The sequence below is a fragment of the Vombatus ursinus genome, unplaced genomic scaffold (assembly GCF_900497805.2).
Source record: "Vombatus ursinus unplaced genomic scaffold, bare-nosed wombat genome assembly UNPS02009770.1, whole genome shotgun sequence".
NCBI lineage: Eukaryota > Metazoa > Chordata > Mammalia > Diprotodontia > Vombatidae > Vombatus > Vombatus ursinus.
This window is the reverse complement of record NW_020949548.1, coordinates 9,451,860-9,479,468: the sequence shown is the minus strand read 5'-3', so window position 1 is coordinate 9,479,468 and position 27,609 is coordinate 9,451,860. Positions and strand designations below refer to the sequence as shown.

The window sequence follows — 27,609 nt, the reverse complement described above, 5'->3', positions numbered from 1 at the left end:
TTGTTAATTTGGCAAATAATTGTTTTGTCTTTATGGAAACGATGTAATTGGAGAATCACTTAAGTACAGCCCCGTAAGGGCTCCCCATCTGAGATACGTTCTTGGGCAATGGTACTGCCCAAAGGGTGTTTCCCAATGTGAGACGGACAGGCAGATGAACAGGTACTGACAAATACATTAGGCCTACAGGTGGGAAAACATAAATATTTTCTCTAAGCCCACTGGGTGTGATGGACAGGGCCTCAGGACATGCTGCCTTCCACTGCCCCTGAAAGATACCTTTTTTTAGTTGAGAACTGAATCATATATACCTCACATATGCAACTCCATTCGGTGGTTTGGTAGTTGTCTCCTTGATCTAAAGCAAAGAGAGGGAGAGAAATCATCACGAACCACCCTAAGGATGTCCCTAATCCTGTTCAGACAGTGTCATCTTTCTTTCTTCTCTACTTAACCCTTCCTTTTTTTGTCTCCCCACTTCTCTCTCCCTCCTTCTCCTAGGGCTGCCCTGTCTCTTCTCATCCAGTCTCCACTCCCAACTCTCACCAGTATGACTGAGTAAAACTTTCTTTTTCCATACAGAATCATAGCATAGGTCGTCTTCTCCTCTAGGAGAATCTCTTCTTTGACCAATGTTTTGGAATGTAGGTTTATCTGGAAATACTGCTGGTCTGAGTCCAAGTATATTCTGTGATAATCATCTGCATTCTAGAAGAAAACACTGGGTCAATTCAGGTGCCTCAAATGACTAAGAAAACCTCAATGTTGTCCTCTGCAGCTCGTGTTCTTGAAGGAAGTTCATAAGACGCAGCAGAGTATAATGGAAATGGTAGCAGATTTGGAGCCAGAGAACCTTGGGTTGAATGTAACTTTGGGTAAGTTAAGGACAGAGCTGTACCCTTTGGGGAGAAAGCGCATACTTGTTTGCCAAATGCTGATGATCTGAATCTATAGCTATGTGAGTGATCATCCAGTAAAGGTCAGAGGAAGAAGAGATTGGTAACCACTTGATGAGGGATGATGAAGCACCTGTTTGTCAACCTAAATCTAATAGTAAAGAGGTCTAATAACGTTCAAGGGCATGTATTCAGGATGCAACATTAAATCTCCCAGAATTCTCAAACTGGATGAATTCTGCCCTTTTTCACTGATTCAGGTGGGCACAGAGGATACTGCCAAAAAAGGAATGTAGAAAGCAGTGCTAAAGATTATGAAGTCTTGGGTGAGAAACTGAAGATTTTAGGGATGCAGGTGATATTTCTATGACTGCTAGTGATAAAAGACAATGGCTTCAGAAGAGAAAGGCAGATCAAGGAAATGAATAGTTGATTAATAAGATGATTTCTCAGATTGAGACTTGGATTTCTGACCCATGGCTTAAAATACAGGCATTGCAAGCTCTTGGTTAGGGATAAAATGCCTCACAACAAATGGCAAGACTGGGTTGCCTGTTGTCTTATGATGCTAATAGAAAGAGCTTGATCTGAAAAGGAAGAGAGAGGGAGAAATTTATTTATGCCAAGACCCTGAAGAGCTACCAGCTTGACACAGCCTAGCAGTAGCAGAGACTCAGACTGATATATCCATCAGCAATTTGGCATTTGGAAGCGACCTTGGTTGATGTGAATGTTTTGTAGCAAATCCTTGATATTTGAGCCAGCTCTCACTCATGGATTTCTGTGGTATAGGGGAGATTGTGTATTTAGATGTCTAGAGAAAATGTTTGTAACTTCTATTCTTGCTCTGTGTTCAGTAAGTATCCTTTTGTAAAAGAAAAAAAGAACCTCAATTCCTTACCCCCAATTAATAAACAAACAAAAAACCTATGTATATCCACCAAGCGTGATAAGATTGAAAGTAGCTTCTATGTAGGAATAATAATAGTAGAGTCACTCAGAAATCCATTGGAGACAAAATCCAAGCAATATAACCCCATGTCTATATCCAAATGTACAAACCATGAGTAACAAGCAAAACCAGTGGTAAGTCTGGCTAGGAGAGAAATTTGACCTTACAGGTATAAGCTGAGTCCCAGGGCCTATTGGTATTGAACTCTCTCCTCACTGGTGGAGATCAATGCCCTACACCTAAATAAGGAGCAGATGGAGATGGTGAGAAGCAGGAGAGAAGAGGAATCCTCTCTTCACTGTTGTCTGGAGCAAAGATAATTTCTGGTTAGTTATTTTTGTAAGAGGTTTTGTGTGGTGGGGTGGGGGTGGGGAGGGCATTTGCTATTTTTTCTTAAACTATGCATGATTTACTTAATATATCCAAAAGAGAAACTTTCCCCCTAAGCCTTCCCCTCTCCTACCTTTGGGGCAGCTAGATGGTACAGTGAAGAGCGTGCCAGGCCTAGAGCCAGGAAGACTCATCTTCATGAGTTCAAATCTGGCCTTAGACACTTACTTACTTGCTGGGTGACCCTGAGTAAGTCACTTAACTTTGCTTCAGTTTCCTCATCTGTAAAATGAGTTGGAGAAGGAAATGGCAAACTACTGCAGTATCCTTGCCAAGAAAACACCAAATGGGGTCACAAAGAATTGGACAGGATTAAACAACAACTCCTACCTTCCATATTTCTGTAGAGGGCAACACCATCCTCCAAGTCTATCAGACTCACAACCTAAGAGTTATCCTCGACTCCTTTCTCTCAATTCCACCCCTGCCCCCATATCCAAACCTGTTGATTTAACCTTTGCAGCATCTCTGACATATGTCACGTTCTCTCCACTGACACTGCCACCACCCATTGGTGTAGGCCCTCATCACCTCATGCCAGGATTATTGCAATAGCCTATTGGTGGGCCTGCCTGCCTCAAGTCTCTTCCCACTCCAATCCATCTTCCATTCATTCACCAAAGTGATTTTCCTAAAATTCAGGTCTGATTGTATTTCCCTACCCTACTCAATAAATTCCAGTGGCCTCCAGGATCAAATACAAAATGCTCTGATAGGCAGTCAAAGCCCTTCATGACCTAGCCCCCTCCCACCTTTCCAGTCTTCTTTCATCTTCCTCTTTGAAAGGTACCCTTTGAATTTAGTGACGTTGGCCTCCTGGCTCTTCTGAGGATAAAACACTGCATGTAGACTTTGGGCATTTTCTCTGGCTATCCCCCATGTCAGGAATGCCCTTCCTCTTCTGCTCCAACTACTGACTCTCCTGGCTTCCTTTAAGTCCCAACTAAAATCCTACTTTCTACAGGAAGCCTTCCCTAACCCTTCTTAATTCCACTGCTTTCCCTCTTTTGATTATTTCCTATTTACTCTGTATATAGCTTACTTTGTATATATTTGTTTGCATGTTACCTCCCCCATTAGATTGTAAGCTCTTTGAGGACAATGACCGTCTTTTGCCTCGTTTTGTATCCCCAGTGCTTAGCACTTAGCCTGGCACAAAGTAGGTTCTTAATAAATGTTTATTGAATTGAACTGAATTGTTGATGAGTCCTGAAGCCATCTATTTTTTTCTCATTTCTTACCTTAACCCTTTGCATTGAAATGGATGTTGCCTCAGACAAGCAGTATGAGCGTTGGGATGCTTTGGCTTAGAAAGATAGTTTCTAGAATTTTTTTTCCACTGTGGTCAGTTTTTGTTTTTGTTTTAGAAGTGGATTTTGTCTCCCCATTCTAAAAAAAAAATTCTTTATGCATTTTTTTCTTCATAGGAAGCATATTTTTTTTTAAGAGCCATAGATAATTTTGTTTCTTCTTAGTTGTATCCTGGAATTTTTTTAATGTATTTTTTATTCTTGTTTTACTGTTTTTGGAAGTAACAAGTTTATCCAAATTGCCTTGGCTTTATCTTACTGTTATAAAATTGTTGAATTTATTGATGTGGTGTATTTCTTAAAATTTATAATTAATTGCTATATGTTGATACATGAAAAAAGTCATTGGTACTGTTTTCATGATTTTAATTCATGTTTTCTGCTGTACTGTTGTGTTGTTTAAGCACAGTATATTAATCCCATTTACCATTGTTCCTACAATACTGTACATTTATTAATTGTATTAATATTTGTATGTTGATATGAACACTTGTGGATCAATCTCTAGAAATTATGGGAGTTAAGATAATTGAGAGGTAGTGTTTTGCTTTTGCAGTTGAAAAGCATAGAGGTCTCCTAATGTCAGGAGTAGATCCAGATGGTAAGAAAAAGGATATTTTAAGGATATTGAGCAAATAAGTGAAAGGATTAGAAGGATGCACAGTTAAGGCCATTGAATGTAAAGAAGGTGAGATGATTCACAAAGTTTTTTTTCTAATCCTCCCTAAGCATTTTCACTTTGGAGATATATACTAAGGAACTGACAGGAGGAAATAATTCCTGGGAATTTCAATCTTGTCCAATCTCTGAGGATGAAGAACTCCTTTAACCTAATTGCTAAAGTGTAGGAGCCCTTCTAATCAAAAGAGGCATCCCAATGGATTGACTGTCACAATTAAATCTTTACGAGTAAGACAGAGGCCATACCCTCTGTGGTATACAGATACTCTAGGCTCCAAATTGGCATTTTCTCTGGACAAAGAACCATATTCCCTGCGAGAAAAATCCTGGGAGACTTGGGTTGGACAGATGACAGTGTACCTAGGACCGAGCCAGACAAAGTGATGAGACTGACAGATATCCTAAGGGTAACAGCTACATTAGCAGTGGATGCCCTCGTAGAGGAAAGGGTAAATGTTATGTGGCATGAATGCACACAAACTTTAGCTGAGATATTTGAGGGGAGTAGATCACAAGACCTCTATGTTAACTTTGTGTTTAATAATGTGTAGTACAAAGGTGAAAAACTTACTGAGTTCCTCCTCAGGTTGGAGCAATGGGTGCACAAAATAATACAGATAGGCCCTGTGGATCCTGAGAATGCAGGAAAATTTACACTGTAGAGATTGTTCCATGACATGGTATATGACTCTCATGTATCTGATGTCATCAGTTTTGTGCAGACACAGAAAGCATTGCCAATAATGACTGAATTGTGACAGGTTCTCCTGAGGATCAATATAATTCACAGGGTTCAGCTTTAGCAGGCCCCAGGCCTTCTCAAGTGTGGGCAACAGGAGCAAAGCAGGTCAACAACACCCCAAGTGACAGAGCCCAAGACAATCAATTGAGAAGTGGACCAGTGCACAGTCCTATTCTCCTTGGAATGGTAGAGGGCCAAGGAGATGCAAGGCACAAAAGAACCCTTCTGCTGATAACCATCAGAGTAACAAATTCACATTTTGTTAATAATTGTGGATTAGACAGCCTTACTTATGATGAGTATACGGGCATAGAAAATGCAGCCTTGGTTATGAAGAAGTAAAAATCTTTAGATCTAGTTTCAGGAAACCAGAGTGGGACCAGGGATGGAGGTGATCCTGAGCTCTGGCAATAGCCACACTGACCTCATCATCAATTCCTTATGGGCCTATTCTACTTGGACTCATAGGACCTCATGCAGAGGTGATGGTAAAAATTAAGATTGTGGACTACAATGCTGTCCTGGATGGTAGACCTCAAGTTGACATTATTTTCTAATATTTTATGACAACTATTTGAATAAAACATCTTTAAAACTTAGGACAGAGCTTAGATTTGGTGTTTTAAGGGATAAAGACTATCCATACCTGGGATGCATCCAGGGGAATTTCCCAGAGACATTGTTGGTGTCAATAGAAAAGTAGATACTGAGGCTCTGGGATGTCACTCACTGGATTGTCAGCACTGATTCCAATTAATTCCAGTCTTTTCAAAATTCTAGCAGGATACTGCAGACAACAAACTGGGACCCCAAACCCTGTGCACTCTGATTATCTGTGCTCACTGTGCAGAGGCTTACAATGAGAGGGGCAAGAGGTTCCAGTGAATATGAGAGGAACCCCAAGCATTCACCCTCTATGCTGGATTTTGAGGAATTTGACTTTGGGGATACCCCAATACCACAAGAGTAGAAGGATAGGTTGAAGCTGGAACTCAGCAAGAGGATGGGTGTGTTTTTGTTGCATGAGTGGGATATGGGATGTGCTCAAGGTGCATCCCGCAGAATCTAGCTCACTGATTCCAGACCATTCAAAGAAAGCTCTAGGACGATTCCTGGGTCTATGAGGGAAGATCTCAGAAACCAGCTCAAAGAAATGTTGGTTAATGGCATCAGCACAGAATCCAGCAGAACTTATACATTATCCATAAGTAGACAAATGGAAAGATATGAGTATGTGTGGATTACCAAATCTTGAACAAAAAGTCTAAAATAGATCTGTACACTGTGCCATGGGTGCAAGATACCCTGGACTGTCTGCTGGGCAGTCAGTGGTTCTCAGTCTTCCACTTGTGTAGTAGATTAGTATGGGATTCCTATGCCCCAGGAAGACAAGGAAAAGACTGCTTTCATCTGTCCAGAACCTTACAAGTTGGCAGACTGTTGGAAAGCTAATCTATACAAAGTTATCGAGAGACTAGGTAAGTTGCCTATTTAAAGTGTGACCTATCAGGACTATTCACCACAACCACCTACTGTCCATAGGAAAAGTTACTTGGACTTTCTAATGAGCAGATGGAGAAAACTGATGGACACATCTAGGCAAAGGTTGAGGAAAAGACACTGACCACCAGCTGTACAAAGACTTTCTGACCAGATATGGGCATTGAAAGTGATGTATTCAGGGAAGGAGACTGTGTATATTGTTACAGAGAAGGAGAATTGAACCCAGAGACTACCCCTTTCCTACCCAAAACTGCTACAGAGACTAATAGGGTACAGATTCAAACTACAGAGCTCAAAAATACTGAGAGCCAACCTGGAATGGTTGCCAGCCCAGGTGTAGATAAATAAGTCTATAATGATCCTGATGGTCAGCCCATACCAACTACTAGCTCTGAGACAGGAGCAGAGAGATCAGTCAGTAACAAGAGAATTAGGCCTTTTAGACCAATAACTAGGCTATATTATGATGTTACAGATAAGCATGAAGACATAGCTACACATATATCTAGGCAACAATACTAGAGATTGCCCATGGATGGAACTGCATATGTTCATTGCTATACATGCAAATTGGGGCAGCTAGGTGGTACAGTGGATAGAACACTGGGCCTGGAGTCAGGAAGATCTGAGTTCAAATTTGGCCTCAAGACACTTACTAGCTGTGTGATACTGGGCAAGTCACTTAACCCCATTTGCTTCAGTTTCCTCATCTGAAAATGAGCTGGAGAAGGAAATGACAAACTACTCCAGGATCTTAGTCAAGAAAACCCCAAATGGGGTCACAAAGAATTAGACACTACTGAAATGACCGAACAACAATATGCAAATTACCACAAGTTTGGGTATGCTTGCTTTTTGTTTTTGCTGTTATGTTCATTTGATTATGTTTTATGTTCATGCTATGGCAATGGCTGTTTGTTAATTGTTTGGCTTGCACGTTACGGCTTATAGTTAAGTAGTATTTTATATGTAGGTCTATTGATTGTGTTACTGCTACAGCTAGTCAGCTTTGTTAGTCATCTTTATTGGTTCTGATTGATTGCTGTGTACTATGGATATGCATGTACTCTTGAAATGTGCACGTACAATGCGCTTTATGTACTTGGGCATATTATTTGTCACTGTGGTAACCTTCCACATGATGCCCTGTATAGTGACATGTCTACTGCATGTACTGTTAATGTGAATTGGTTTTATTTCAGTATCAACTGAACTGAAAGGTGGTTATCTGGGGTGTTGATGTCAGCCTTCTTATTTCAAAGTGCTGATGTTTGTGTTTATACTGTAGAGTTGAACGTTTTAGACTTGCCCCAGGTGACCTTTGCAAGGGACTATAAAGAGTTTTGGCTCAGAGGAGGAATGTTACCCAAATCTCAAAGTCTATCGTTATGGAACTCTCTACTCATTGGTGAAGATCAATGTTCTGTGCCTCCATGAGGGTGGGCAGAGTTGGTGAGAAGCAGGAGAAAACAGAGATTCCCTCTTCTTTCTTACTCAGTGATTGTGTCTCTTTAGTCTATTGACTTTCTTCAAGTCTCTTCAGTCTCTTTGGGCTCTGCAGCTGCTTCTGGCACTTCTTTCTGGCTTCCAGCCTTGAGAGGGAAGATGGATGAGAACCCCACTTCAGGTTCTTGAAGAGAGAACAAGACTCTGGGAAGAAGCCAAAGTGAGAGGAGCTGGTGGTCTCCACTATGTCTCTATCCTCAGCTTGTTACGCTAAAGACTTTGGGGAATTTCTCCTTGTGCAAGATCTGAGACTCTCTCAAGTTGTCCCAATGGGAAAGCTTCTTCACTGTGTGTTGTCTGGTATAATATATATTCCTACATATACTTTTACTGATTTTTGTTTCGTTATCGAATTGGATAGTGCCATGTGTGGGCAGTTAGGTAGTGCAGTGGATAGAGTGCTCATCTTCTTGAATTCACATCTGGCCTCAGACACTTACTAGTTGTGTGAGCCTAGGCAAGTCACTTTACCCTGTCTGCCTCAGTTTCCTTATCTGTAAAATGAGCTGGAGAAGGAAATGGCAAAACACTGTAGTATCTCTGACAAGAAAACCCCAAATGGTGTCATGAAGAGTCAGCCATGATTGAAATGACTGAACAACAAATGTGTGTGTTCATTGTGGAACTGGTGGGGATTGGTGGGGAGTCAAGGCTTGGATATAACACATAGGTCCTCATGAATAACGATCAGAGGTTTAGCTTGAACCTTAAAACCACATTCCCTAGACTAACAATATGCAATGGATCATACAGATATGATTCTAGCTTGGTACCTCCTTTCTCTGAGGAGAGCAGAGTGGTCGAGTTTCTGGCTCCAACTACCTTCTTCCCCTCTTGCTAGGAGACAGAAATGATATTGTCATTAGAGTATATTGCTGTCCATCTAGACTGTACGAAGAAACGAATGAGGAGTTTGGAAAACAAACCAGAGAAACCTGGCATGGAAATGAAATAGAATAGTGAATCAGTTATCGGAACAGGTGCTGGACTGCTGCTTTTCCCTAATTAAAACTGGATCATTCATTTCACTTTAACTAAACTAACTTTTATTAAGAACTTATTATGGATATAATACTGGGGGGAAGAGGGGGAATCCCACAAGAAAGGGAGGAGACTAAAGACCTGGAAATAATCTTGGACCTTATCATGATCGAAAGGAGCATGTAAGTCACTCCCAAGCCGTGTGTCTATTTTTTCACCTCTGTAAGTATTTAATGAGAAGAGAATGCATATGCATTCAAAGTTTATTATTTTTTATTGACTATAAAGAAAATTTGATTCAGAGAAGCAAGACTAATACAATAAGGTGTCTCCCATCTATTTGTCAAAAATCATCCCAGATTCCTTGACAAGTGTTACAGGAGATAATTTTGTTCAGTAACTTTCTACCTTGTAATATTAAGCAAGTAGGAAACAGAGAGATGTGTATTTGAAACTGTCGTAGAGTATTATCTCAAAGAGTCCCTATTAACAAGGGATTCCCTGTAGATGACGAGTTTCTCTAGATGCTCCTGTTTATTCATGACTGTGCTAATTCCATCGAGCCCCGGCACATGGCAAAGTTTCTGAAACGAGACCCCATAATCATGTAGAAGAGTTTAGCCTGACTATCCACACAGGAAAAACCAAGTGGCTGAAAAATATATGTTGTCTGGACTAGGATATGAAGTTAGATAGATAATATATATATATAGAACTTGGGATCCAGTGTAAACCTTTCATCAGTGTGTGTATATATGTGTATATATTACACATACATACATATATAATTATAAATATGCATATGCATACACATATCCATATATGGAGCATATGTATAAATATATATTAGATATGTAAAACTGTGTGCATGTGTATATAGGTAAAATTATAAATTTGGATAGACCATGCAAATATAGATCTCAGCCTAAACTGAACAAGAAGAGAGTAGCCTGGATGGCCTTTTGGGGAAATTGCAAAGTTCTTCTCATGATCTCAAACTTCTCCCTGAAACAAAAGGCCATCTTTTCAACATCAAGGTTTTCCTGATTATGCTATAAATCACCAAACACTAGTTTCTGGAGAATTCAAGCTTAGGATTACCCAAAGGGCAATGGAGTGGTACATGTAAGGTGTAAGATATAAATGAGGAATTGCATAGGAGAGGCATCATAAAGGATATCATCAGAAAAATGGATGACTGGAAAAAAAAAACCAAAACCAACCAAGTTGGTCATATTGCGAGAGTGAGGGATACCCTACAGTCAACCATCTTTTTCACTGGGATCCAAGCAATGGCAAGAGATAAAGGGGGAGAGCCCTTAGCATTATTATGAGAAGAGTCAAGCATGTTGGGCAGACGTGGATGGGTTACGATCCTTCTTGTAAAGACTCGCCATATTGATGAGATCACAGGGCCATTGAAGTGTTTGAGTAGCTGGTCTCTTAGGTCCCCTCCAGCTCTAAGTATATGATCTGGTGACTCTATTATTTTACTGTTACCTTCCAGCTATTGAATCTAAAATGGGAAAGATAGAAATGCTAAAACAATAACTTGTCTATCAGCCCATTTGATTCTCTCCTCTCTCTGTCTATGCTGGCCATGCACTCAGCTGCTCAAGAATCTTCAGTGGCTACCTATTGCCTCCAAGAGAAAGTGCAAACTCTTCAGCTTTACATTTGAAGCCTGCACAATATGGCATTTCACGTGACTTCACTTCACCTACCCTCCATTCTAGCCAAATTAGATATTTGCTGTTCTCCTACATTGGGATCTTGAAATAGTTTGTGGCCCATGCCCAGAATGTAGTCATACCTGATCACAAAGTTCATCTTAGATGCTACTTCTACCAAAAACTTTTCTTGGTCCCTCTAGAGCTTAAGTGTATGATCTTGTATGTACTTAGCTGGATAGGTCTTATGGTTAAGTAAACAACATATAGAGTCTAGAAGTTACAGCTGAGACAAATGGGCAGGTGGTCTAATCCAAGGTCAGAGTCCAGGATAGACACACAGATGTACAAAGACATGCACAGGAATGCACAAAGAATAAAGGCCTAGTCTCAACACATACAGACACATGGAGATACATAGACACATACTCACCTGAAAAACTCGGGACATTCTGGAGTAGGACATATAGCTGTTGTTTTTAAGAAAGGTCACATTAAGTGAAATGTCAGCTACATTAATGATTCTCAGGAAGCTCTCCCTGGTGCCAGGCAGGATGTTGGGAGACTTCTGATGGAACAAAGTTCAACAGAGCCTCACTATAGCTCCACTCTGTTCCCACTGATCAACCCCCTAGGAATCTAATGTAAGCATACCTGGACCTTTCATGTTCCCCCATGTCCCTTCCATATATCTCTAACCTCTTCACATCTCCATCAGACCACACTCTTATATGCATGCATGGATGAATATGTCCATGGCTGATGACCTCTCCTTCCCTTTCCAAGTAGCAGAATCCCAATTCAAACCCAGGTCCTAGAATTCCAAATCCAGCACTCTTTTCATGGGATCCCTTGGACAGAGAGGAAGGGCCCATCACCTCACATTCCTTCCATGCATCCTTACTTCCACAAATCCCCCATATCCATGCTCACCTCCGTATGTCCCTTTTGTGCTCCTCTTATCACTTTCTATCAGAGTGGAGGTGATAAGGGGATTTGACCCTGCCCCTGAACTCCTGTCTCTCTAAGTTAACAGTGAGCCATTTATGGTGAGTTAGTGGCTACAGTTATTTGACCAATTCTGAACCCACCCAATGGTACTATTGTGTGCTCCATTTTGTCCGTAAGGATAGCATTAAGAGATGTGCTTTAATCCAAGCATTCCCCTGATCTGCCTGCCAGGAACTCCTATCTGTCAAAAAACATCCTCATCTTCCTACATCCCATCTCATCTCCTTGTCATGAATTGCCTCCCTCCACTCATTCTTGGAATCACCCTCTGACCCTTTTTGTGATTAGGCTGCTAGAGGGACAGAGAAGGAAGATTCCTTCCCAAACTTATATTAGCCACCAACTGCCCTATTGGGAAGTCCTTGCTGTGGAAAGTTCTCCCTAGTGGGGAAGATGGGCCCCTTCATGTCTGCCATCACTGGACAACCTCCCTGATTCCACTCAGGAAACTCCTTAGAGACCCCTCACTGCCCTCCCCATCCCCTTTCACCTCAATTCGTAGTTCCAGGAGGAATGATATTAGGCTTGAGAAGTAAATTAGGGTCATTCCTATCATTGTTTTCTTTATTAATCTAGGAGAGAGGGGGAAACAAAGTGAATTAATCAGGCAGAGGAAAGTAAGGGTAGTAGCCACCATGGTGGAAAGGGTGAGGTTATGAAATACATATGGAGTTTCTCCCATTTTGGACATTTAGAAACAAAGGCCCTCGGCTCGCTCTCCCACCCCCCCAGGGGAGTCCAACCCAAGAGACAGACACCTACGAGAAGTTCATTCCAAGCCACTCTATGGAGGGGATGAAAACCAGTTCCATTAAAATGAGGTTGATCAGGACGACAGCAGAAAAAATCATCTGGGCCAGGGAAGAAAGAAGGTCAGTGCTTCCCTTGGTGCTCCTCCCTCCTCACACCCCACTCCCAATCATCTTTGTCCCTATGATTGTGGCCTCTCCCCATATCATCCCATGACCGGCAGAGAGGTCTCTAGGACAGAATCTACCATTCGGGAAGGAAGATGACTATTGGGAGGATGAGAGGGGGAAGGGAAAAGAGACCCAAGGAGAGGGAAGAGGCAAAAAGGATACCAAAAGACAGTGGGAGGAGGAAGGATGATGATCAGGAAGGAGAGAGGAGTAAAGATATGGCAGCATGTAGCAGCAGATCGGGTGCTGAGTCCAGAGTCGGGAAGACCTAGGTTGAAATCTTGCCTCAGACTTTTAGCAACTGTGTGACTCTGGGTAAGTCTCTTAACTACTCTGTGCTTCAGGGCTCTCATCTGTAAAATCAGGGGATTGGACTCAATGTCCTCTAAGGTCCCTTCCAGCTCTAAACTTAGGATCTTATAATGCCATGATTCTGTGAATAAGTGAGGGTGAGGGTGGTAGTTTTAAGAAGGGGAGAAGGGTTGGGTAACAAAGGAAGGGTAGCGGTGAGGCAAGGTAGAGGAAGGGAGATACCTTCATACTTGCATGTCCTCATACAACTTTCATACCTGTATGTCCTCATTTCTCACAGAATGCCCAGCCTGAAACACAGTAAGAACACCTTAATGACTGAAGGATATGCATCGTCTGTGCATTAACATGCAGGCATCTAGGACCTCTGGAAAGATTCCAAGAATCATAGGGCAAGGGCCAAAATGATCACTGGTAGGCAGGCTGTGGGGGAAAGCCTGGGACCTATCCTCCTGACCCCAGAAGCAGGAAACAAGGATCAAAGCCAGAGAGCTCTCATCGTTGCTAGTCTTCAGAAGGAGGTAGCTAGGTGCCGTGGTGATTGGAACGTTAGACTTGGAGTCAGCCAAGAAGATCCGGGTTTAATATTCACCATCAACGTGACCACGTAACTTCTTGGGGCCTCGGTTTCCTCATCTATAAAAGGCAGGAGTTGAGCTCAGTGGCCTCCAACGTCCCTTGCGTTCCCTTCTAAACCTATAATCTTAAGGTTTTGTTGCCTTTTATCTGGGGGAGGGAGGTGGGTTTTGGGAAGAGTACTTTCAGGATCTGTTCTTTCTCATCTGGGCCCAAGGCCTTAACAATCTCCCTTATTCTCATCCTTAGCCACCCCTTGGCCTACTCTATCTGCACCTACTCATCTACCAGCTTTTTCCTTTGTGTCCTCACAAATGCCTGTTCTATCTCCGTGTGCAAACTCTCCTAGCCTTCTACTGTTTCTACCACTGTTATCTCCACCTCCTCATCATGATTGCCTCTCCCTTGATGATATCACTTCCGGTGGAAGTCATACTTTCTCTAACTTCCTGGATTTACAGCAAGCAGAGGAAGAATTTTTAAAAATTTATTTATTTTTAGTTTTCAACATTCACTTCCATAAGCTTTTGAGTTTTAAATCTTCTCCCCCTCCCTGCCCATCTCCCTAACCAAGATGTCGCATAATCTGATATAGACTCCGCATATGCATTCCAGAGGAAGAATCTGTCTATTCCTTGTTCTTCATTGCCAGTTCCATGCCACGGCTCTGTGACCATCACTCAACAGCCTCATTTTTTTCATTAATACATACATTGTGCACTTATATCACACTCTCCCACACCCTCACTGCTATGGTCTAACAGACTTCCGTATTTACTCACATCTTCCTTAATGACCTCAGGACTTGGCTCACAATCCTCCTTTTTTTTTTTTTGGTTTTGTTTTTGTTTTTTTTGGTAAGGCAATTGGGGTTAAGTGACTTGCCCAAGGTCACACAGCTAGTACGTGTCAAGTGTTTGATCTGAGGCCGAATTTGAGCTCAGGTCCTCCTAACTTCAGGGCCAATGTTCTATCCACTGCGCCACCTAGCTGCCCCTACAATCCTCCTTTTTTACTTCATACCTTGCTATCATCAATACTGACCTCAACAGTCACACTTAAGACCCGAGGTAGTCTGGGAAGATGGTGGAATCGGTCAGAAATTTTCAGGCTATCCAGATTTCCTCCACAAAAAGACAGAAAGAACCTCTATCTTGACCATCAATATCTTCTGCTCCATTAGCTATCATCCTTACTGCTTACTTACTTATTACCGTGTGACTCTGGACAAATCACTCAACTCTCTGTGCCTCAGTTTCCTCACTTCTAAAATGTGTGTGTGTGTGTGTGGGGGGATGGATTAGATAAACTTTAAGGCCTCTTCCACTTCTAAACATGTGATTCTATGATATCTTCTTCACTCTTGTCTTTTCTCCAGCACAAGCATATCTTGGACTACATTATCTCTTACAGTTATTTTAGATGATAGATAGGTAGACAGATGATGACAGATTGACAGCATTTATTATTCACTTATTGTGTGCCAGGTACTGTGCTAAGCACTACGGACACAAATACAAGCAAACTAGACATTCCCTGTCTCAAGAAGCTTATGTACAGGGGCAGCTAGGTGGCGCAGTGGATAGAGCACTGGTCCTGAAGTCAGGAGGACCTGAGTTCAGATCCGGCCTCAGACCCAACACTTGACAGGTACTAGCTGTGTGACCTTGGGCAAGTCACTTAACCTCGATTGCCTCACTAAAAAAAAAAAAAAGCTTATATACTAATGAAGGAAGATAACACAAAAAGAGCATGTGGAAAGAAGGAAGGAGAGGTGGACACCAGTAGAGGAAGGAGTGGAGATGGCCGCCGGTTGCATGGAGGCATAGTTCCAGGCAGCATAACATGAAACTCATCAACTGTACCTGGCATCCTAGGGGCATAGTCTTAACTGTCTAGTTGGGGTTGGGATGAGGGGAGATGGGGAAGACAGCTGGAGTGCAAGAACCATAATGTGGAGATGACTTGAAAGTGGGTCTACAGTCAATATGTTGGACTTTAGTTCCCATCTTCCAATAAATACCTGATCTTATTAGGAGGAAGTTTCTTTCAGTTAACATCTGTGCCCTCATTATAACTTCCAGTCCTCAGTGCCCACTTTATGCTCCCAGATCATTGTCGCCTCCTAGTCTTGTCTTCCTAACCATTTCAAGTTCTCCCTGTCTCTTATTCTGGAATCCCTTGTCTCTTACCCTTCAGCCACATATAATATATTAATTTGCCATTCTGAGTTGGTCACCTCCGTCATGTGCTTTCTATGTCACTCAGTTTTACAAATTCATGTTATCAAATCTCATCTGATCCCTCTCTGCTTTTCTTCAGAAATCCTTTTTTTCCTCTCCAGCTTACTCCATTTTTCATTCCCCAAAGAGGCTGTTCTGATCTTTTTTTTTCACTTTCCCAAATCCAAACCCCACTTTTCTTACTATCTGAGTTCAAGGCCGTTTGAGAAGGGTTGTCTCAATTTCCTTCCTCTCTCCTTATCTCAAAATTGCTCTTTTCTGAGGATGAGATGACTTTCCTCCTTTCCAAAACTAACACCAACCTCCACTTTCTTCATCTAAAATTCTTTTTCTGTCATGTATGCTCAGCCTCTCTCTTCACTGTCTCCTTCTCCCATATGCCTACAATGTTCAGTTCTTCCTCAATCCTTTAGGGAAAAAAAGAAAAGAAAACCTTCCTCCAAACCCCCAATTCCTCAAACTACCTTTTTGTCTATTCTGCCTTTCCCTGTCAAACTTCTGGGGCAGGGGTGGGGTGCAGGTGGCGGTGGGGAGGTGGTTGATATTTGCTCCCTTCACTTCTTCACTATCCATTCATTAACCCTTTGCATTCTCATCATACTGACATCTGTTTTCCTAAATCCAGTGGACTTTTATTCATCCTCATCCTCCTTGGCCTCTCTTGCAGCATTTGAAATGGTTGCTATTCTCTCCATCAACTGGCTTTGAAATCCCAGAATTATCTTTTTGATTCCTTCTTCCTCACTACCTATATCTACCTGACTGCCAAGACCTTCACAATACTTCTGGCCTACACACACTCCCCCTCTATTTCCACCTCCATTCTCCTAATTTAGGTGCTCAGCAAATTTTGCCTGGACTACTTAGTATCCTTATAACTAGGTACCCAACCTCCAGTCTCTCTCTGCCACAATTCTTCATGCCACGATCAAATGAATCTTCCTAATGAACAAAGGACCAGAGGGGGCTAAGAATCCCATAATTTTTTAAAAACCATTTCTAAACATTCACTTAGTTATTATTACTCTGAATGTAAGAACATTGTCAAATGACCAACAAGTAATGTCAATTTTGATGTTTTTGACGTAAAACAAAACCAGAAGACAAAGGGAAATATTAATTAAATAGGATGACACTGATGCTGTCCTTGGAGATACAAATTAAGAAGCTAGTGGCATTGGTTCTTTGAGGTCAGAGACCATCTTGGTTTTGTCTTTACGTGTTCAGTTCCTGACACACAGTAGGCCTTTAATAAATGCTTATTAATTGGTTGATTAATTCAGTAGTCCTTTGGAGTTGATTTTACTTAGCTGAGTTCTTGCCAAGCTTTCTTCAAATGCATTTTCTTTCCCTGCTTTTCTCTGTTTCATGACATGATTCATATCATGTCAAAGGCAACAAGAAATCTCTTGCTAGGGGATGTTTGGTCATCTTGTATTGGAATACTAATGATAAATATTTGTAATAAGACTGCTGTGATAATGATTGCAGTTTATGTACCTCTATCTGTTGCAGAAGTTTTAAGAAGAATTCTCTAAGACCCTCCAAGTTAAATCAAAACCTATTTTGATACTCAGTCACTTCAATGCAAAAGCGGGCATGGACAAGAATATTGCTAAAAATTGTGGTTCAGGAGTAAGGAATGAGAGGCCAAATTTTTATAGACTGTGAAGAAACCTCACACCTCTGAAGCACTAATACTTTATTTAAGGAAAGAATTGAGACATACTAGATACAGTCAGCATCAAATAAAATCACCAAAAACAAAATAAAATTGATTCTATTTTAATGGACAGGAAATGATTCATTATTGATGTGGGAGTCATTCTTGAATCAGTCTGCATAATAATAATAACAGTGATATAGCTAACATTGATTTAGCACTTAAAGGTCTTTGAATTGCTTTTTGTATAATTATCTGCTCATTACAACAACCCCGTGAGTATATGCTATGTTTTCCCACTTTATAGAGAAAGAAACTGCAGCTGAGAAGTTAAATGAATTACCCAGGGTCACACAGCTAGTAAGTGTCTGAGGTGGGATATGAATGCTGGCCTTCCTGATTTCCAAGTTCAATTCACTATGCCAAATGTTACAGTCCAACTGCTGAACTTGTTAAGAGATCAAAATTAATATAAAACTGGAGGAAATAATAACAAAATGAAAAAAAAGATGTGGTATTGCAATTAAAACAACTCCAAACTGGTCTGTTTAAATAGTTACTAATGCTCCCAAATGGGAAGTGGAGAAAAGAACATCAGCACTGATTATGACAATTCTGTATAGAACTTTAACCAATGTAAGTCAATTTGCCATAATGAAGAGACTTAAAAAGTCTAAAAATTGTGTTAGTCAGAAAATACTTGACCTCCTTGCCAAATGAAGATGTGTGGCAGCTAGAGGGCAATACTAGACTAGAATATAAATTTAGAAACTCATTTAAAAACTCTTATGGAAGTGGATGGGAGGAGATGATGAGTGGTGTTATTTCATGAAAGCAACTAGGTGGCTCAGTGGATAGAATGCCAGGCCTAGAGTCAGGAAGACTCATCTTCCTGAGTTCAAATCTGGCCTCAGCTACTTACTAGCTGGATGACCCTGGGCAAGTCATTTAACCCTGTTTGCCTCAGTTTCCTCATTTGTAAAATGAGTAAGAGAAGGAAATGGCAAACCACTTCAGTATCTTTGCCAAGAAAATTCCAAATGGGTCTTGAAGAATCAGACATGACAGAAACTACTGAATAACACAAATCATTTCATTAAACAGAGAAAAGCAGGGAAAGAAAATGCGTTTAAAGAAAGTTTGGCAAGAAACCCAGCTAAGTAAAATCAACTCCAAAGGATTAATGAATTAATCAACCAATTAATAAGCATTTATTAAAGGCCTACTGTGTGCCAGGAACCGAACACATAAAGACAAAACTAAGATGGTCTCTGACCTCAAAGAGTTGACCCTCTTTCCCCCGTGGAAGACACAAGAAGTTTGGAGAGAAATAAATACAGTATATGTATAAAATCAATGCAGAGTAATGTGATAGAAGGACAAGAAACAGATGACAATGGAAAAGACCTCTAAAGATTTTGAAAACAAATTCTTTTCACCATCAAAGACATTTTAATTTTAACATTATGGTCCCCAGATGTGCTGCCTGAAATAGTGGAAATAGCCTTGGAGGAAAAAAAAAATCAGAAGGCACACTGGAGAAAAATAAAGATGAGAAAAGCAGTTGGCCTAGATAAAGCATCCACAGAGGAGGTCGAGGCTGGAGGTGACACAGTTTTGAAATGCTGAGGGATCAATTCTCAAAGAAAGAGAATATATGAAAGGTGTGGAAGATGTCTTAGACTAAGCTGTTATTATCCTCTTCCCCTCAAAGGCAACTGACATGAACACATGAAACCTATTTTTTCCCATCCATACTTATGTTTTATGAAAATAATCTACATGTGAATTGAGGGCATCCTTGATGAGGGTCTAATTAGAAGGAATAAGTCTACATAGAGGGTGTCCCAAAAGTCTTAGTTTTAATTGTTTATAACTACACTAAGACTTTTGGGACACCCTGTATTTACTATCACTCAATTAATTTGAAAGAGGAAGTGAATACAAGATCCCAATATCTCTGTTTGTGGATTATTTTTATAAGCATTTCATAACAGCAGAATGCCATCTTAACATCCCTTCTTTCACTATGTCATCTCCCATGCACATGTAAGAATTATCCAAGATTCCTCAGAAGACATAACAACAGAGATGTCATTGTTCAATGACCCTCTGATTATTAATCTCAAGTAAGGCCAAAAAAGCATCTACCACTGTCATGGAGGAGATCCAGAAGAGTCCATTTTGAAGAGGAATTCTCCATAGATGGATATTGAGACTTCCCAGTCACTGAATATGGACAATGAAATAGGACAGAAATTGAAGAGAATTGGCTGGAATGACTTTTGGAAATTGCAAACACTTAATAAATGCAATGATTTAAGAAATTGCAAAGCTTTCAATGAACCCCAAACTTCTCCTTGAAACAAAGGCTTATCTTTTTAAACAAAAACTGTTCTTCCTTTGAATCATGAGAGACTATAGCCTCTAAGAAATCAAGTCTTGTCCCCCTACCCCCACCCCCACCCCTGCCCTGAGGCAATGGAGAGACATATGGTGGCTATTGAGTAGGCTATAATGTATTATGAATGATGAACTGCAAACATTGAGAAAATTAAATTGGTTCTGTATCATTTTTTTAAAATTTAAGATGCATCTTTTTTTTACTTAATTTTTTTATTAATTTATTTTGATTTATCAACAATCACTTCCATAAGCTTTTGAGTTTTAAATTTCTCTCCCCCTCTCTCCCCAAGACAGGGCGCAATCTGATATAGGCTAAGTTCTGTATAATTTTTATTGATCCTATTTGCAATTAATTGATTTTGTTCTGTAACTGCCTAAGTCATGGTTCTTTGTCTCTAAACTTAGTTCAGAAATTCAGCTGGCCGGTATTGAGTTAAGTTTAGAAATCTAATTCTTCTATTAATCACTGTTCTATTCTTGCCTCAAGGAAATCTGTTATCCTTGAAGGATGCAGGTGGACACCAGGGAGTCCAGTCCACCATCTCTAACCTTGCAGGTGGACTCAAAAAATGAACAATTTCTTAGTCACAGGAGTTTAGCTACCCCTCTGAGCTAGTTAGAAAATTTGTCATCCCTCCTAACTTCAGCTCCTGAAAAACTACATGACATCTGTTTGCCATCTTTGTAGGCCTACAAGCTAACCCCTATCTTTGCCTAATTAAAGGGGGGCGGGAGTCTTATCAATTAAAGGGGTCAGGGAGTCTGCTATCTCTGGTGCACCATCAATAATCTCAGGATGCAGTTGGGTCCCATAAACCAACCAAGCGTTCCTGTAAGGCAAAAAGGGGTGGTTGCTGGCTCCACATGTGTGTTGACCCCCTCTTCTTCATGTGACCCATCCTGTCCTCACCCCCATGATGCTGTCAACCTGATCACCAACTGTTTTCTTCATCCTTCTAGTTCTGTTCTTTCTTCTGCCCTTATAAAAAGGAGTTATAGCTCCTCCTCCGGGTTTTTTGGCCTAACTGAGGTAGCCATTTCATCAGGTTCATGCCCTGCTAATAAACTGATAAAAGCTCAGAATTCTGCACCTCAGGTTACCTTTATTAAATCTTACGACCACATAAAGCAGTGTAAAAGATGTCTGAGACAAGTATGCCTGGAAAAAGAGCCAGGCCCATCACATAGTAAAAGTGAGACAAATCAACAGCTCACATGCTCATCACTCATGTGATGCCAAGAAATTGAGTGGAAAACCCCTAGCACACTGGGGTGGATCCCTTGTGTGTGGAGGATTTACTGGAGAACACAGACCAGGAGCCCAGAGGATGAAAGGGTGTGAATAGGCTGTTAAACAAGTTAGAAGTTGGATGAGAAGGCAACAAAGATGGGAAAGTCTGGAAACTCTCTCATCTGAGGAATGGTTGCAATCCGGATTGTCAGGGCAAAGGCCTACACAAATCTAGACACAAACATACACCTAAAAAACAACACCCACAGGCCCATGGAACACATTCCACTTATGAGAAAGCCCATTCTTGGAGGGCTTGAGAATCCTTCCATACTTGGGAGTGACAGTCTTGTCTTAGTATTGAGGGGGGATCAGTGACCTCCTGGAGGCAGTGTGGTGGTGGTAGTGACTGGGTAAGTCCCTAGTGTCTGGGGAGATCTAGGGGAGCGAGGCATAGGAGACATAGTCTGGAGAACCAACTAAGGCTATTGAAGGCCTTTCCTTTCTGGACATTCCCTTACAATGAATACATACACATGTTTATGAAATACATAATGTGTTAATATATGTATATGCACACATATATCATATACATTTGTGTGTGTGTGTGTGTGTGTGTGTGTGTGTGTGTGTGAACACTGCCACTGAGGATCTAGCACCATAGTCTTCTCAATCCAAAGTTCTACCTTTGATTTCCTCATGTGTTTGCATTAGTTGGAGGCATCTGAAAACACCCTTCTTGCCCTGGGATTGATCTGGCATCCAGGGTTATCTCCAAATTTAAGTTTCTCTTAATCACTCCTCAGAGAAAGGCATTTGAGCCTGGATGACCTTCCTCTAGCACCAAGAACTTTCCATACCCCTAGCATGCAATGGAAAATCTTTTTCCTGTACCATCTTTGCACTCATGTCTTTCCAAGGCCCTCTGGGAGTACTCCTCTCTCATTCCCCTCCCTTTAGGGTTTCTGGCCATGGGTTACTTAATAGGGGTTGGGGTGAGAGAGGGGAGAGAGGAAACAAGGAATGTCGCAAATAGAAGATAAATACAAAGATGAAAACACACTATGAGGGAAAGGGGAGGGGAGAAGAGGAACATAGTCACATAGCACTGACCACAAAACGATTCATCTTCTTAGCTTGTAAAATCCATTCTATTTCCTGAGGGATAAAAAGGTGTCTTATCATCATGTGCCCTGGAAGAACCATAAGCTCCCCAAATTTTCCATGCTGGAGATCTCAAATTCATGTTTTGACTTCTACCTCTCCTTGCCCTCCCATATACAACTCCAGAATTCCAGAATCTCAGAGTCAGAAGGCACCTTAGAGCCCATACCCAAGAATCCCTTTGAGGTTGGAGCTCCAGTGGGCTTGTGGGACTGTGGCATCTGCTGTGGCCACTCTGTCTGGCCATAGCAGCCCTTAGCTCAGAGCTGGCTGGTGCTTTCCACTCGATGGTTTTCATTGAACAAGGATTGGCCTGGAGACAGGGAAACAACTCTTTTCCTGAGCTCCAACTACTTACAACTTTTTATTTATTTGTTTATTTATTTGCTAAATGTTTATTGAATTATTGAATTGTCCACTTTTGAGATTACCTCTGTTATCTACTTTAACCTGATTTCACCTGGATATGATGGAGGTCAGGGGATATACAAAAAGGTGTGAGGGGACAGACCTGATTTACCCTTGGTTCCACCCTATCTAATAAAAATAATATCCAATAAAATAATTGGATAAAAAATATCCAATAATATAATTGGTAGATTTCTTTCCCCCCCAGAGAAGAATACTCAGCTCTCCTGGGTTACAGGGAAGTGTAAGTGTATAGAGCAGAGCCTGGGGCCCATAAACTTACTTTCTAAAAATATTTTGATAACTGTATTTCAATAGAGTTGGTTTCCTTTCTAATCTTATGCATTTCTTAATGCATTTAAACCATTGTTCAGAGAAGGGATTCCATTGACTTCACCAGATGGAGCTCCTGATTCAGTGACTCTAGAAGGAGAGTTACATTTGCTGTCCTTTTTATGCTTGGATTCTGTGCTTGTAATGTTTAATTACTAAAGTAGTTTTGAGTTCGATTTTATGAATCACAAGTGCCTGCTGAACGTTTTAAAAAGAATCCTTGAATCTGCTGAACTAAGTCAAACTGAGGACCACATTGCTATGATCTACAACAGACTCAAGAAGCCATCATTCTTTTTTTCAAGTGAGGGAGAAACCACAATCTCCCATTTCACTTTTTGGACAGCTCTAATTGTTTGGAAGTTTTTCCTGATATCAAATCTAAATTTGTCTTTTCCCCCAACTTCTACCCATTGCTCCCAATTCTACCCGTTATGCCCAAGCAGAACAAATCTAGTAACCCCTCTTCCACATGTCAGCCCTTCAAATAGAGGGTGTCCCCAAAGCCTTAACACTGCACTAGGGCTCTGGGGATGTCCTGTATCTGGTGACAGCTATTGTGTCCCCTCATGTCTCCTCTTACCCAGGCTTAATGTTCTCCCTCATTTCCTTTACCTGATCCACATATGGTATGATCTGGACTTTCACCATTTAATTGCTTTCCAATTTATTCAACTATTTTCCAATTATTATCCAGTTTATCAAGGCCCTTCCTAGAATTTGGGGCATACAACTGTACACAGTCCTCTATATGAGGTATGCCCAGGGCAGAGTAAAGTAGGCCTCTGACTTCCCTAGGTCCGGACACTCTGTGTCCCTCAATGTAACTGGCATCTGACTGTCAGTTTTAGTTACTATGTCTCATCATTGGCTTATTATTGTAGTCTACTAAAAATCTCAGATTTGGCTGTCTAGCCATGCCTTCTCCATCTTGTATTTGTGAAGTTGCTTTTGGTCCCTTTGAAATTTAATCTAATTAAACTTAGCTCAGTGTTTGCTACTGGGATCAACTTGTACCCTGATGCTGTCATTCAAAACACAGCTAGCTATCCCTCCCAGTGTCATGCAAATTTGATAAGTGCGTCACCTATGACCATATCCACGCCACTAATAAAATTACATGGAGATGATCTACTTCTAAGCTGATATCAAACCATTAATGTTTCCCTAGGGTCTTGAAACCACCTAATCATACAATTATCTAGCTCCAGGGGTTAGTGCTGCCTGTTTTTTTTTTTTTTCAATAGCTCCCAAGCTAAGAATGGTTTTTACATTTTAAAATACAATAAAACTTTATTTAATGATATAAAAACCATTCATAGCTCACAGGTTGTATGAAAACAGGCAGCTGAACTTGGGCCACCTATACTTTGCTGGCTTCTGGTCTAGCCTACGGCTCTCCATTTTGTCCATAAGAAAAGCAGGAGACACTGTTCAAATGATTTCCTAAAATTGAGATAAACTGCATCAAAAGCATTCTCCTGGTTGACCAGTCTAGTAACCCTGCCTGTCAAGAAAAGAAAGAAGCTTCTCTGGTATGGCTAGTTCTGAATGAAATTTTCCATGTCACCTCTTTATGATCACTACTTCCTTCAGGAGATGTATGCTGTTTCTTTCAAAATACATGCTAAAGTGCCAGGGTCTTAGTCAAGCTCAGTATCTTGTGGAATGTCCTTGATAGAATGCAAGCTCCCTGAAGGCAGGGCTGGTTTCATTTTTCTCTTTGTATCCCCTGTGCCTCCTAGAGTGCCTAGCACTTAGCAGCCACTTATTCAAGACTTATTGAATGATCATTTGCAAATTTCTATATCTTTCCTTCTATTTTTCCAACTTTCTCCTTTTCCAGACCTGTGGGACTTTTCCTATTCAGGAGCTCATCTGCCAATCACACTTGCCAATTCTTTCAGTACCCTAGCTATCTTCCGGGCTTGGTGACTTGAACTCATCAAAGGTAGTTAAGTGTTCTCTTACTATCATCTTATTTATATTGAATATCAACTACCCTTTAGCCATTTTTGCTGTCCATTTCAGTCAGTCCAAAAGTCATTAGTTGCTATGTTCTGTCCTTTCTTGCTTTGTAATGTTTTCTAAATCCATTCCCTCTTCCGTATTTCCATCTCTACCTCCTTGGTTCAGGGTTCTGACTCTCACGGGGGCTATTGAAAAAGTCTCCTAATTACTTTCCCCACTCTCAGTCTCTCTCCATTCCAATGCATCCTTCACATACTGCCAGATTAATCTTGTTACCCATAGCTCTGGTCTTGTCACACCACCTGCCCCCCTTACTCAAAAAGTTTTGATGGCTCCCTATTAATAAATAAAATTTAAACTTCTTTACCCAGCATTCAAGGCCCCTTGGAACCCAACCTAACCTTCCAGTCTTTATCTTCCTATTACCTCTCATCTACCCCAATATCCAGCCAAACTCAACTGATTTATCTTCACCAAGCTTCCTTCCTCTCTGCTTTTGTTCATGCTCTTCCTTTCCTCTAGAGTGACATCTCCAGGTTTCCAGATCTGCTTATCAAATGCCTACCTGTATTTCAAGTAGTGCTTCAAACATCAGATTTGTGAAGTCTTCCCTGATACCCCCATCTCCAAGTTATCTCTCTCTACTCTGAACTAACATAGAACTATATACTTCTTTTAAATGTACTTTCACCTTCTACTTTATGCAGTTATTCGTATTTGCTTCTTATTTCCCTACTAAACTGTAGGCTCCATGAGGGCAGGGATGTAGCTTATATCCCAACTAGAACATGAGCTTAATGGAGAAAGTAATATGTACTTATCTTTTGACTAGACCATGAACTCCCTGAGGCCAGAGACCATCTCTCCTTTGTCTCTCTTGCACCACTGTGCATGCAATGCAGAACATATGATAGGGGCTCAATAAATACATGAAACCCACTCTACTTCTTCCCCCAACACTACTCTTAGTTCTCTCTTACCAACTACTGGTCTCCTACCTTCCTACACTGGCTGCCATCTACTTTTTAACTTCATTCCCGTCAGCCCCTCAAACACAACTTCCCCTGTAGAATCTCCTACCTGTTTTTCAACCAAGGCCCAGAAAAACGGAAAGGGTGAGAGGAAGAGCAACATCCCAAAGAAAAGCTTCACTTCACTGATATGATTCTCCTGGAGGGAACAGAGGACAGGTGAATAGGCGTTTGGCTGTTGAGGGGGAAAAGTAGGCATATTAATAGAGAGATAGACAAATAGATGAAAGGGAAAGACCACTGGATTGGTGGGGTTAGGCAGAAATTATCATCATCATCATTATTGTTATGGAAGGAAAGGTGAATGGAACAATATATAAGGGATGAACATGGATGGGGGATAGGAAGATGGATGGATGAATAGGGAGAGACAAGTGTAGGATGGGAAGATGGACAGGTAGGTGAGAAATAGAGTGATGAGTAGATAATAGATAAGGCTGGAAAGGAGATAGGGACAGGTAAGGGGATGGGGTTTACTGAAGGAGACTGGGAATAGGTACAGGTTTAGAGAGATGGATAGCCTTAGGGATGGAAGGAGGTAGGGAGAAAAGGTAGGTGAATTAGGAAAAGGACAAGTGAATGGAGACAAAGGTTGGGAAATGAATAGAATGGAATGAATAAAGAGTAAAAAGGAAGGCAGAAGACAGGTGAATGGAAGGATAGATAAGTGCCCCCCAAAAGTGGAATGTTCTTATCCAGAACCCACAGACACACAATGGGGTAGTACTTTCTATCCCTGTCTCCATGGCTCTTCTCTTGCTGGGTCAACTCTCTACTTACCGAGAACTTCTCTGATGCCCAATCCAGCCAATGATTCCTCCTTGGGGTCTTCCAAGAACAGTAACGTAGCTGATTTTTAATTGCAGACTATAGGAGTGCATTAGAAAAGTCAAGACAGAAGAACCAGGAAAATCCACTTCATGCACACCCAAACCCAACCCTCTTCCCCCACACAAGGGGAGCTCTTCCAGACTTTCTGTTGGTTAGATTTTTCCGGCCACACTGCATGCCCAGAGGGGTGAGGAAAGAGAGAGAGAGAGAGAGAGGGGGGGAGAGAGAGAGAAAGAGATTCCCAGGGCTTGAAGAACCTAAGTCTCCATCCCAGATTCAGGTCCCATCTAGGGATGTCAGGCTTTGGGAATCCAGGGGCTCATGTCCATTCACATGGTTAGATGTAGACACAAATAAACTCTGCTCACCCAGACACACTTGAAGATTATCAATAGGTTGCTCCCTTGGGGGACTTCTATGAAGAATAATTTCTTGGAAAATATAAACGTCACTGAAAATAACACAGAGCATTCCAAGATTTTAGCGTCACATGCCCACGAGGATATGTTGTGACTACACTGCTCAACAAGCTTAAGCCTTTGCATTAAAAAACCCAACCAACCAAACAACAAAACCAAACACTTTTGCTGAAGAGACTGCTCTGGTAGAATCTTGGATTTCTATCAGAGGTCATTTGTAAAGGAAGTGTGGTCCAGGCCCCTCTCCCTCTGAACACCTTCCTCCATCTAGAATGGCCATCTTGGCCACTCATTTGGTACTTCATCATAAACTGCCACCTTGGACTACCATATAACTTGTCATGTGAGTTTTCTTCTCTATTAGACTGGAAGCTTTCTAAGACAGAAACCATGCCTTTCCAGTTTCTTATGTTCCCCTCACTGAGTACAGAGTGTTTAACAATGCTGAATTGAACAATA

The 27,609-nt window shown here is 41.2% G+C and overlaps 1 protein-coding gene across 1 annotated transcript in view; it reads right to left on the bottom strand.

Annotated features, from left to right (window-relative positions):
* Positions 1 to 27,609, bottom strand: part of LOC114036120 (solute carrier family 15 member 2-like) — a 61,941-nt gene that overhangs the window by 10,272 nt on the left and 24,060 nt on the right. The window contains exons 8-17 of the mRNA XM_027852522.1: positions 27,100 to 27,182; positions 26,681 to 26,767; positions 25,950 to 26,039; positions 22,107 to 22,151; positions 13,132 to 13,164; positions 12,405 to 12,493; positions 12,133 to 12,214; positions 11,065 to 11,199; positions 547 to 708; positions 312 to 358 (exon numbers count right to left, since the gene is read on the bottom strand). Of these exons, the coding sequence (XP_027708323.1) occupies positions 312 to 358; positions 547 to 708; positions 11,065 to 11,199; positions 12,133 to 12,214; positions 12,405 to 12,493; positions 13,132 to 13,164; positions 22,107 to 22,151; positions 25,950 to 26,039; positions 26,681 to 26,767; positions 27,100 to 27,182 (853 nt within the window). The remainder of the gene's footprint in view (positions 1 to 311; positions 359 to 546; positions 709 to 11,064; positions 11,200 to 12,132; positions 12,215 to 12,404; positions 12,494 to 13,131; positions 13,165 to 22,106; positions 22,152 to 25,949; positions 26,040 to 26,680; positions 26,768 to 27,099; positions 27,183 to 27,609) is intronic.